At 42.9% G+C, this 13,356-nt stretch overlaps 1 protein-coding gene across 3 annotated transcripts in view; it reads left to right on the plus strand.

Annotated features, from left to right (window-relative positions):
- The first annotated feature begins 6,148 nt into the window (after positions 1-6,148).
- The window catches only part of prox1a (prospero homeobox 1a), a 44,324-nt gene continuing 37,116 nt past the window's right edge, over positions 6,149-13,356 (plus strand). The window contains exons 1-3 of one of the 3 annotated variants that reach the window (XM_032506468.1): positions 6,149-6,771; positions 11,876-12,291; positions 12,535-13,158. In XM_032506468.1, coding sequence (XP_032362359.1) covers positions 11,941-12,291; positions 12,535-13,158 — 975 coding nt within the window. In that variant the 5' untranslated portion in view covers positions 6,149-6,771; positions 11,876-11,940. Of the gene's footprint in view, positions 6,772-11,875; positions 12,292-12,534; positions 13,159-13,356 lie in introns of those variants that run through there. The other 2 variants (XM_032506467.1, XM_032506465.1) reach the window with 2 other exon arrangements.

The following is a 13,356-nucleotide window of genomic DNA, read 5'->3' on the forward strand; positions in this document are numbered from 1 at the left end:
AAAATGTTCTTTTGGGGGGATTTTGTTAAAATGTTGCATGAAAAAAATTGAATTTTCTGGCTACTTTTTTGATGTGTCAGGCTTGACAGGGTTAATACCACTATAGAGAAACATTAGAAAATATGTTTGTCATAACTTTTGGATTTGAAGAGATGGAAAGTCATGTCATCCTTTAAACCACGTGTGTATCAGAGATAAAGTCGGACTTTGTCAGGCTAAAGGCCAACGGACCCACCTGTTCTGATAGAAAACACGACAGCTCAGTTCCACTTTTTAAAGTCTTTCAAGGCCAGCTTTGGATTGTTTTGAATACTTGGCAGTCATGTTATTCTACCTATAACATCTACATTGGCTGATTATGACTATAAGAAATGTGCAAAATGGATTTTGGAACAAATGGAACACTTGTTTGTTGAAACACCAGGACAACTAATTCATACATCTGAGTTTTCCTGCACAAAGTGAGGACAGAATTCAAGGTCTCCAAGTAAGGCACACACAGATGTAATCAACTACTAAGATATTCTTAATTTAATCAAAACATACTTCAATAAATGAAGCATGATAAAATAGAGACGGTCATTTTGTAGAACCTCTTGCCAGTTTATCCGGAGAAAATTCACACATCAATGCCCTCACCTAATTTGTTCTGCAGCAATTTTCCATGTCATTTTACACATATTCCAAGGCACTATGAGAGTAGCAGGAGAAAGAAGATGATGTGTGTCAAAATGTATGTCCGATGTGCTTTATGCACTAACTAATGTCCATGTTTTCGGCCCCAGAGGAGAGTAGAGGAGCCTAGATACCTGGTAATGTTTGCAATAAGACCTTTTTACCACCTCTTACCTCTTCACCTATACTATATGGTACTTCTGTAGTCAAAGTGTGTGTGTGTGTGTGTGTGTGTGTGTGTGTGTGTGTGTGTGTGTGTGTGTCTGCGTGCGTGCGTGTTTGCGTCACAGCTCTCAGAAAGGACCCTGGGACCCTCCTCGACAGTGAGAGCTTTTAGCTCTTCTTCGCTAATGTCCTGAATAATGGCATCTTGATGGAGAGAGAGTAGACAAAAAAAGAAAAAGAGGACAAAGGAGAGACAGGGGGAGAAAAAGTGACAGACAGAAAAAGGATGGAGAGCAGCGAGGGGGAGAGACGGAGAAAAAGACAGGGAGGGAAACCTCTTCACCCATCCGTCTCTACCTCCAGACCTCCATCAGCGGCAGGCCTATCATTATTCCCTCTCTCCGCCTTTCTATTTTCATTATTCCCTTTTTGTCTACTTTTTTTTCAGCATGGTGATGATCCAAAGGGATAAAACACACATCTCAGTGTGTGTGCACATGTCTGTCAACATGGAAGGAGTCCTTACGTGGCGTGCCGACCTTTCGGCAAAGTGAACTTTTCATGACATTGAGCCAATATTACTGTTTTTAGCAACATTACCTGGGGCCGCTACACGAGTCCCTCAAGATGTAGCATCACTAACGGCTGTCAGATGTTGGCTCTACTGAAGTCCAGTTAGCAGTTAGCTTTTTATTCTCCACACATATTTTGAATCTCCATATTTAATTTTGATCTTTTTAATGTGCCTAGGTGTGATTTTAAATGTTATATTATGTATATTACACACACCCTTTTTCCCAAGATGTTCTTACTTCAGTAGCTGATAACGATGCTAAGCAAATATGTCCTAACCCTTTGTGCCAAAACTATTCTCAAGAGATGTAGCGCTGACATCACTCACGCTATGTGCGTGTCTTCTTCAGTCTGTGGTTGAAACAGAAAAGTGGAACTGGAATAAAACCGTTTAAGACTTGCAAGATAAAACTGAACCTGTGGTAAGACAGAAAGGTAACAACTGATGAGTGGAGGCCGATAGGGAGGCTCAGACTCATGTTTGATACTTGTCTCAAATGTCTGATTTAGTCGCTCGTGTTAATAAGCTACGTGATGCGCCTTTAAACTTCCTGAGAAAAAGATAAACCCACTTCAATATCAGAATCAGCTTTATTTGCCAGGTATGAGGACACATACGAGGATTTTTGCTTTGGAGCATCATTGCTCACAATACGCTTACACATACAAAACAACCAAACAATATATACACACTCTAAACAGAAACAGTATAGAGGCAATAGTGCCATGAGTGCAATGAAAAGTGGAAAGTATGCAGGAGTAAAACGTTATAGTTATTATGTTCAATGTGGAGCATAGTGCAAAGATGCTGGAGTAAATAGTGTTATGTTATTTAGTTAGTTAGTTAGTATACTTCATGTTATTTAAAGTTTAAAGTATTTGTTTTTAGTCACTGTTCCATTATTCCATTACTGTGATTGTTAGTGCAACTGTGTATCCTCCCCCCCAACCGGCCCCGTTAGACACCGCCTACCAAGAGCCTGGGTCTGTCCCGGGTTTCTTCCTAAAAGGGAGTCTTTCCCCTCCACTGTCACACTGTTGCTTTCTCTGGAGGAAACTACTAGAAGCTGTTGGGTCCTTGTAAATTATAGAGTGTGGTCTAGACTTACTCTATCTGTAAAGTGGCTCAAGATAACCCTTGTTATGAATTAATACCATGAATAAAATTGAATTGAAGTCTGCTCTTTAAAAAGTGGTTTTGGGTGAGATTCCCAATGGTGCAAATGTATAGCCAATATATGAGACCATAGTAGTGCAAAAATGCCTAAACAAGGATGTGTAAACTAAGTGGTGAAAGACTGAATAAATCACAAGGATAGCCTGGAGTACACACTGACATGTTGATCCATAGGGACAGTGTGTCAGGTGGATTGGGCTGTTTGTTGGGACTGTCACTTTGGCTCTTTGGTTAAATCCTGTGATGCTAGGGACGAGTGGGTGATTAAAAAGCTCACTGTTGATATTTGTGAGGTCACTCTGGGCTGCTCTGGGGACACTGTGGGGACGGTTCGGGGTGACTGGCCTCCACCGACCACACACTTTCGCTTTCTGACACAGTCTCCACCTTCTCTTCTCTCGCAGCACAGCTAAAAGCACACTCGCTGTGTGTGTCTGTGTGCTTTGTTTAACTACATTTGTGGGGACTAAAAACTGGGAATACAGTATACTTATGGGGTTCAGACAGCTTTGTGGGGACAAAATGCTGGTCCCCACAACTTTAAAGGGCTGTTTGAGGAATAAGACTTGGTTTTGGGATTAGGGTTAGAGTTAGGTTATGGTTAGGGTGAGGGTGAGGGTTAAGGTTAGGCATTTAGGTTTGATGGTTAAGGTTGGGGTAAGGGGCTAGGGAATGCATTATGTCAATGACTGGTCCCCACAAAGATAGTGAGACACACTTGTGTGTGTGTGTGTGTGTGTGTGTGTGTGTGTGTGTGTGTGTGTGTGTGTGTGTGTGTGTTTGTGTGGGGCATGACTCTCTATTCATTGAGTAACACACTCACACACACACACAGACACACAGACACACACACACACACACACACACAAACACACACACACACACACACACACACACACACACACACACTAGTGGGGTTCATCGCCACATCGGGCAAATAAACACAGGGAGGTCAACGAGTTAAACATTAATACATTTAATTTCTACCATAACTGTGACAAATATGTTCCATACTTATCCATCAGGGTTAAGTAAGCGGGATCATATCTTTATGAGGCAAGAATGACACTTTTTTATTTTTTTGATCTTGCATTGGTTATCATGTAGCTCTTATTTTTATGCTGTTTTAAATTTAGCAGATGCCCTTCTTCTGCTTTTTTTTGTCTTCTGTAAATTGACATGATGTCTTTTCCGTAATATTTTCAGCCGTATCTAAAGCGTAATCGTCCCCTCCTCTTTATAGAGATTCTTCCATCCAACGCACGCACACCACGCCCCCTCTTTTTTGGCCTCAGTCAGGAAAACTGTGATTTTTCTTTTTTTTTCAAATACAATTTTTTTTTTAATTCATGAGCAGGGGGCAAAACTTGATTGGAATTCCATTGTCTTCTCTAAGCGTACGCATTTTTTTCTCCTCATCCCGCCGCGCGCTCAAGGAAATATTCACATGCGTTATAAAGTTAACAAACTACAAAACGGCATCACCCAGGGCGCCGTCGCTGAAATGGGTCCCAGCTTTTAAAGCTCGTTGTTAAGTGGGGAAACAAGTTTGTGTGTTGCATTGTGGTCAAAGTTGCCATGTCTGTGGCAAATAATTGGCAAGAGATCGTTCCAGAAACTGGCCTGTTTGCCCCTGCATGCAAGGACACAACCACGGCACACACATTCGTCTCCTCGGGGGAAATACATACATATATTTATATCTTTTATTTATTTCTGGGGTTTTAATATTTATTTTTTCTACAAATTAAACCGCACGGCACAGCTGGGGAGTACGTCAAATAATTGCGCAACTTCATGTAAATGCAGATCATTCCCGTGCGTAATTAAGTTAAGAGGGGACATGCTGGATAAGTGGCACCGCTCGTATATAGATATTTCATATTGAATAATAATGGAGAAATTCCGTGTCCATCCGAAATGTTCTCGTTTGAATCAGGACGAACACGATGCTTCAAGGAAATACTTTGAACTCAATAACTTTGTACAACAAATTTGCTTCATTTATAGCAGGAAGCTGGTGTTTTTTTCATGAGGTGGCCCACGGAGACCTGGAGCGCGCTGACATACCTCTGCACACAGGACACAGAATCTACATGATGTGCTTTAATCTAATGGTCGAGTCTAATCTTTTATGGCTTTTAAAAACCATACCAAAAATGTCGACATCATGTACTTCCACTTTTCTTACACATTTCCTCGTTTTTTAATTTAGTTCCTACAGAAGTAATCTGCCTTTTGTTCAACAATCCAATATACGTCCATAAACATATGTGTCATCTGTTATGATCAAGGAGCCAGAATTTGACCCTCTCTGCCTTGTTTGAGCTGATGTTTTTTTTCCCTCTGTGTATTATTTTTTATTAACTTCTCTGAACAATCATTTTCCCCCTCATAGATTTTTTGTTTTTTTTTGTCTCTGTTGGTGTGATTTAGTTTGCGCGTGTGGATTTACACATTGATGCGTCCTACTCAGGACAAATCCGAAATAACAATTTTTTTTCTACCCGCGCACTCATAGGAAACGTTGAACCGGAGACACCAGCGAGCCGTGATGCTGAGGAACATGCGTGTTAACTCACACAACAAACACACAACCCCAACCCCCTAACAATTGTATTTAATTAGACCAAACGTGAATTAAAAAGCTCAGAGTAATTCATAGAATCTGTGACAGGACTGCTCTTTTTTCATAGCACTCCATTTCTTTAAACCTTCGCTGCAGGATTCATTGTAGAAAGTTTCAGCTGCGTGATTCATGAAAGGCCTCAGCAGCTTTTAAAATTCAGCTCATTGTGGGAATATGCTTCACATATTCCTGTGATTAGGCTTTTATTTGCACCTCTCGGTGTCTTTGGAAGGATCGACAGCGGTCTGGGATGGGTGTGAATGGAGCACGCATCCGCTCTGCTGAAGTGTCCTTGAGCAAAATACTGACTCGCAATCAGCTCCGGGGGTTGCCTGATATTTGATCTCTGGAGGAAATGGACTTTTCCAAATTGGAAATCGTTTTATTTTCATGCGTTTTGGGCAACTTTCTGTGATTGACAAGGCGCTCCGTCAAAGGCGCACGGTTGTCTCCAATTACGCACAAGCATTTACAGCTGTATTAAGGGACAATATGTATTAATATATATATATATATATATATATATATATATATATATATATATATATATATATATATATATAGTTTCTGAGTTATTAGTGTAGCGAAATGAAAAGAAACACATTTATACCCAGTGTTTATTATAACACTTAATAAACATAGATATGAGTTCATGCACTGCACCTGTACATGTAACAGCAACACAAAAACATGCGCACAACAAACCATGAAATGGCTCATAAATCATAAATTACTTAAAGTTTTTTTTATTAAATGACACAAGCTGGGAAGTAAGTAGACATAACTGTAGTGCTTTAATTTACTGAGGATGTATTTGTATTACAAATAAAAAATCATGCTTGAACAAAAACAAAAAAACAGCTGATGCCCTTAAACTCCGATTTAAGTTAAAGTATATATTTAATCTACTGAGATTTTTGCAGCTTCCCAGCTAATTGTGAAGCTTGGTGAAGCTGACTTTGAGTTTACCCTCCGCGTCATGCTCTGCTCCTGTCTCCTCGCTCTCCTGCTTTCGGAGGTCTCGGCTCCTTATAAATAAAATCCACCGTCCCCGGTTCTTCTTCCTTATTGGTCAGGTGGAGTCGTTACCTCACTCCGGGGCCGGTGACGCAGCGTCTTCACGTATCCTTCATGTGCGTCTCTTCTTGTTTCTTACTGAGAGTCTTTCCCGTCGGCCAGAGGGAGAAAAACGGGATTCGCGTCGAGCCGAGAGTGCCGAACGGACCGGGTGCGCTCGATACTAAACACTTCCCATCCCGGGAGAAGAGCGGCGCACAAGAGCAGTCTCTCTCTCCCTCTCATTTTCTGTCTCGCTCTCTCACTCTCTCTTACACACTTTCTCTATGAGTCTCTCCGTCTGTCTTTCTCGCTACCTCCCACACACACACACACACGAACACACACACTCACGCACGCGCGCACGCTCTGCATACGTCTCCACTTGGCCATAGTAGATTGAGCATTGATCTCAGCGACGAGTGCGGATCTGTCTCCTGTGTTCGCCCTTTCTTCGACGGACCGACTTGGAGAAACGCTCGAGAGAGAGAAGTAAGTCAAAACGCGTATCATTTGTTCCCATTTTATTGTCACTTCGTGGGCTTATATACTGTATGTGTGCATGAGTGTGTGTATGGTTTCTCCATATCAGCACCGTGTTCGCTCTAACTTATCTCCCACTGTTAGTTCACGAAGACGGTGCAGCCTCGTCAAACTTCGCGGATCCACACGCTTTTATTTTGGGGACTATTTTTTTCTGCTTTACGCGCGTTAGTCTCTAGTCTGCTTGTGATTGTTGCCGGCTGGATCAACGAGCTTGCGTGAACTCATATTTCTGAAGTTTGTTTAAAAATTAAAAAGAGTTTTTGTCCACTGTTCGTTGCCGTGCCAGTGTGTGGGTAGAGCAGAGCAGAGTTCACCTCGCTTGGATTTACGCACCTGTCCTTGCTTTTTGGATTTCATGGTTTGTGCGAGCTGCTGATTGACAAGTGATTCAATACCGAAATTAGTTAGAAAAATCCTACTTCTTATGTTGTTTTTCTTAAAATTAAAGCCAAAGAGGAACGCACGACAGTTGACGAGAGACAAAATGTCCCTGCCAAGTTGATTTATCTTTAATGTAGATTTCAGTTTCCAGAGAGCTAAGTGTCGCTAAAACAAGAGCAAACTCCTTGAGAAACAAGTGGGGTTATCCATTTCTCATGGCACAGCTCTTCACTTCTTTAATCCAACTTTATAGGCTAAATAATGAATGAATAATGGAACTGTTTGCAGCGTGTCAGTCCCCTGGTGCAGCAGAGGTGTCGTGTCATCATCGCGTAGTTATTGTTGTTTGGACTCTGACGACCATCTCTCTATATTTGCCGTGCGTAAAAGTAACACCTTGTGTTTTGTGTCAGTCTGTTGGCAGCGGTGCTCTCCTACTCAAAGCGCACTCAGCCGGCTACAACACCAAGTCATGATCCACTTCACACGCAAGCTTAGCACGCTACGTTCTTTGGTTCCTCTTTGAGATGCAGAAGGAAGCATAAGGTGCGCAAATTATAACCTTCACCTATTACAAAAAGTTAGATTTCCAAAAGTGATTTTAAGATAACAAAAAAAAAGTATTTATAAAAGGCTGAAAGACCTTGATGAAGTCTTAAAGCAACAAGATGGTTAAAGTGACTTTTATCATTCTTTCAACAACTGAATTCATTTAGCCATAAGCCACCAATGGAAATGGAAATAAGCATTTACAGTTTTCATCAGTTACTTCCCATTTCAGTTCTCAATTGCAGGGCAAGTTATTCCTGCTCTTCAAATTCAGATTAAAACAAAAGTTTCTGTTTTGATACAGAAACCACACACACACTCTCACATCTTCTTTCAGTGCTCACCTTTAAACATGAATGTCAACACTTTTTGAACGTGTCTGTTTAAACATCTTGTGTTGCCGCCTGGTCTTGTATGAGTAATTCAAAAGTCAAACTTTGATTTTTTGTTGTTGTTGTTATGGTAATATGTGGTCAGAAAAGGCAATGGAGGCATTTTGTGTTTTACTAATGCAGACAGGTAACATTTGTCTTTTTTTACACTGGTGCATCCTTCAAAATAACCAAGTTTTCCAGCTCTTTGGACCCCTATAATCTAAACTGTTTGTCTCTTACTATCTCAACCTCCCCTCTGTCTGTGTGTGTGTGTGTGTGTGTGTGTGTGTGTGTGTGGTGTGTGTGTGTGTGTGTGTGTGTGTGTGTGTGTGTGTGTGTGTGTGTGTGGTGTGTGTGTGTGTGTGTGTGTGTGTGTGTGTGTCTGAGTATGTGTGCGAGTATGTGTGTGAGTGATTGCGTATGTTTGTGTGTGTGTGTGTGTATGTGTGTGAGTGATTGTGTGTGTGTGTGTGTGTGTGTGTGTGTTTGCACCCTCGGCCCAGAGTAATGCTAAAGAACCAATCATGCAAACAGATAGTGTGTGTGCAGGTGCTGTGTTTGTGTGTGTGTTTGTATGTGTGTTGTGTGTGTGTGTGTGTGTGTGTGTGTGTGTGTGTGTTTGCACCCTCTGCCCAATGTAATGCTAAGGAACCAATCATGCAAACAGATAGTGTGTATGCATGTGCCGTATGTGTGCGTGTGTATGCATGTGCCGTATGTGTGTGTGTGTGTCTGGGTCCCCGCCGGGCACAGTGCTGAGGGGCAGAGTATTTTTCCTGAACACCTCTCGCCTACAACACTGAAACTGGGAGTCATATTCAAACTAACCCTTCTCCCCTGCTTGGAGGCTATTCTATTGGTCACGGCCCTGCAGGAACACAACATTGTCTGCAGTGTTGGCTATTGTGTGCTTTTGCAAAAGCATCTAATTTGTGTCTCCCGCTTCATGCTTCGTGTGTGTTTGAGCACGTTTGGGGAACACATTTTCTGTCTCTCTAAAATCAGAGTCATGCTGCAAGTTTTAGCTTTAACGCTTTTTCAACAGTGTAATGACAACTGCTCAACTCCTGTGAACACAGGCACGGCTCTACCAAACTGTTGCAGGAAGCAGCTTTAATTTGTGAAATATTTTCCTAGTCCTGACCCTGACATCACTTGCAAAACAGATGCAAACATGTAACATGGAAACGCTGCCCTGTGTGCATGAGTGTGTGAAGGCACAAATGTAAGCAGCTATTTACTTTCACCATTCACCTGTTTAAAAATGGCCAAGGCTTATTTTTAGTGGCAGGTTTTTCAATGTGTTTTTGAATTTCTTTGTGTAAGTCCATGTTATTTGATCCCTAAATTAGTGAAGAAAGCAGCCTTAAGGAGAGCCTGCACTTTCTGGAGATTTTGTGCAAGTATCTAAAATGAATCCAGTTATATTTGATAGTTTGGGATAGGGATGAAGCAAGCTCTTTAACATTTCCCACACCTTGGAAAGTGTAAGGTGTTTCCAAAGCATCAGTGGAGGAACTTAACCTTCATGCAGTGCTTTCCCAACCACTACCTCTCTACACTTGCTGTATTATAGATACGATATAGTCACTCATGACAGGAAAAGAAAACCAACCTTTTGAATCTGCAGAGAATTAGTCAAAACCCCAAGTGGCAGAATTTATGAGAACATAGTTTTGCACGTCTAAATAAAATACCTAAAGTTCAATGAAAATCCCAATTCACTGCTCAGTACCTACACTCACGGCCACTTTATTAGGTACCCCATGCTAGTAACGGGTTGGACCCCCTTTGCCTTCAGAACTGCCTCAATTCTTCGTGGCATAGATTCAACAAGGTGCTGGAAGCATTCCTCAGGGAGTTTGGTCCATATTGACATGATGGCATCACACAGTTGCCGCAGATTGTCGGCTGCACATCCATGATGCGAATCTCCCTTTCCCACCACATCCCAAAGATGCTCTATTGGTTTGAGATCTGGTGACTGTGGAGGCCATTGAGTACAGCGAACTCATTGTCATGTTCAAGAAACCAGTCTGTGATGATTCCAGCTTTATGACATGGCGCATATCCTGCTGAAAGTAGCCATCAGAAGTTGGGTACATTATGGTCATAAAGGGATGGACATGGTCAGCAACAATACTCAGGTAGGCTGTGGCGTTGCAACGATGCTCAATTGGTACCAAGGGGCCCAAAGAGTGCCAAGAAAATATTCCCACACCATGACACCACCACCACCACCCTGAACCGTTGATACAAGGCAGGATGGATCCATGCTTTCATGTTGTAGACGCCAAATTCTGACCCTACCATCCGACTGTCGCAGCAGAAATCGAGACTCATCAGACCAGGCAACGTTTTTCCAATCTTCTATTGTCCAATTTCGATGAGCTTGTGCAAATTGTAGTCTCAGTTTCCTGTTCTTAGCTGAAAGGAGTGGCACCCGATGTGGTCTTCTGCTGCTGTAGCCCATCTGCCTCAAAGTTCGACGTACTGTGCGTTCAGAGATGCTCTTCTGCCCACCTTGGTTGTAACGGGGGGTTATTTGAGTCACTGTTGCCCTTCTATCAGCTCAAACCAGTCTGGCCATTCTCCTCTGACCTCTGGCATCAACAAGGCATTTCCGCCCACAGAACTGCCGCTCACTGGATGTTTTTCTTTTTCGGACCATTCTCTGTAACCTAGAGATGGTTGTGCGTGAAAATCCAGTAGATTAGCAGTTTCTGAAATACTCAGACCAGCCCTTCTGGCACCAACAATCATGCCACGTTCAAAGTCACTCAAATCACCTTTCTTCCCATACTGATGCTCGGTTTGAACTGCAGGAGATTCTCTTGACCATGTCTACATGCCTAAATGCACTGAGTTGCCGCCATGTGATTGGCTGCTTAGAAATTAAGTGTTAACGAGCAGTTGGACAGGTGTACTATTAAAGTGGCCGGTGAGTGTATATCTTTCAAATTATGTGAAGAACGACAACACAAATGAATTTTCTTTTTTATTCTTGAATGTGTAGGGAAATCCCTCTGACAATACGAGAGAGCCTTTCCATTCTTCAGAAATCAAGGTTACCCCTCAGGGGATGAGGAGGAAATGGGAAATGATTTTGGTTGTTACAGGCAGGTGTTACTTCTCTGTGGGAATATCTCCTTGAACTATTTTAGAGAGCGTTTTTTTTATCTCTTGCAGTGGTTCCCTTTGGTTTTTGGTCTAGAAATGCACTGTGTCATTTTGTGAATGTGGTGATCGATAAAAGCAGACGCCCCATTTGTGTGTTGCTTGAAATTCTAGTGATAGTTCATAGGTGGTTATTTTTTATATATGGTAATTAATGTCAATTCTCATGGTTTAAAATGATTTTGGACTTTTGGAAAGAAAACAGCCACATTAATAGCCATCTAATGCTTTATGGAGAATGTATTTATAATTCCAACTGACATTGTTATTAAAAGCCAAAAAACACCCAAAACCAAGTCAACTGAATTTAGGCTAATCATTATGAAGTTTTTGCTAGTTTATTTCACAATTCAAACTATAAATTCTAAACATTTCATTCTGTACAAACCAGCTACAGTTTCAAAAGTAAGAGTCATTAATGATTGCTCTTCTCTTGGACCGAAATTAAATCACTTAATGCACAATCCTGCCAATGATAAAGGTCTTATTTTGGGAATGTAAACGTTAATGCTATCACACTCCAGGTAATATAAAAGGTTGAAATCGTTGCAATTTGTGCTTATCGTTGACCAGGTGACTCTTCTCATCCGGCGTGTCTGTGAGGACCCCTGGTCATGTCCACTTAGCTCCCCTGCGTGATGCCTGATCATGACAGCACCACCCTCCTAACCAGACAGACCAAGCGCAGACGTGTCGACATTGGGGTGAAAAGGACCGTGGCTAGTGCGTTATTCGGCCGCGCCAGGGAGACCCTGCTCGAAAGCATGAACCAATCCCACGGCTCCGATCAGGACGGAGAATGCTCGTTGGTCGGCCACGGCCACGGCGGCGCCAACGGTGACGGAGAGAAGTCGAACGTTTTGAGGAAACTGCTGAAGAGGGCCAACTCGTACGAAGATGCCATGATGCCTTTCCCTGGTGCTACCATCATCTCGCAGCTGTTGAAGAATAACATGGGGAAGAATGGAGGGAGTGACTCAGGCTTCCAGGTATACACACACACACACATATATATATATACAGGAGGTGGTGAAATGTCCATTAATCAATTAACTGATTTTAGTTGTGACAACCAATTCATGTTTTTAGTCACCATTTCATTAAATCAGTCTGCATTTTATCTTTCCAATTAACCAAACCAACACGACACTAAAAAGTACGTTATCCTCATTCAATGATGCATTAAATCATGGGGTTTTTATTGGTTAATTCAATCCTGTCCTCCATCACAGGGGAGTGGAGCTCTGTCCAGTGGAGGCTCAGAGATCCACGCCGAGGACGTGTGCAGCAACTCCTCCCGCGACAGCCCGTCCGACTGCCTCTCTCCTGGGCCTCCTCTTCCTCCTCCACCCTCTTCCTCATCCTTTGGGCGACCGGTGCCTCCTTCAAGCCTCAACTCCCACGCTCCCTCTCAGCCCCTCTCCCTGTCCACCTTCGACTTGGACAGGCTGTCGGATGAGCACCTTCGCGCCAAGCGCGCCCGCGTGGAAAACATCATCCGGGGCATGAGTCACTCGCCCCTGGTCCGGCCCAACGGCGACCACGGCCAAGAAAGCAACCGGGAAAACGAGAATTGCAGCAACAACAGCAACAGTAGCAATGACCAGCGAAGAGACGGCAACAGCCACAACGACAGCAGCAGCCACAACCACAGCCGGAGCGACGGCCCTTCTTCCCTCCTGAGCTCTCCGGGCTCGCGGGGCGGCGTGGTCGGCGTCGGCGAAGTTTACAGGGAGAATAAAAGAAAGCAGCGTCTGCCGCAGCAGCAGCACAGCTTCACGCAGCTGGTGTGTTCCCGGCAGGAGCAGAGACAGGAAGAGAGACGGCAGCTGAAACTGCAACTGGAGGACATGCAGGTTGGTAGAATTAAGACGTTAAACGCAGGCGCTTTGGGTGGTCATTTGCTGCCAAAATGCATCACAAATACCACCCTCCCCTACCTATTGTATCCATTTTTTTTTTCTTCAAATGGGAGTTGATGACAGTTGATGCTTTCATTGAAGTCTTGAGTTGTCAAATTAATTTTCATTTTGTTTATTTAGCAACATACGGTA

This window comes from Etheostoma spectabile, chromosome 24 (genome assembly GCF_008692095.1).
Source record: "Etheostoma spectabile isolate EspeVRDwgs_2016 chromosome 24, UIUC_Espe_1.0, whole genome shotgun sequence".
Classification (NCBI taxonomy): Eukaryota; Metazoa; Chordata; class Actinopteri; order Perciformes; family Percidae; genus Etheostoma; species Etheostoma spectabile.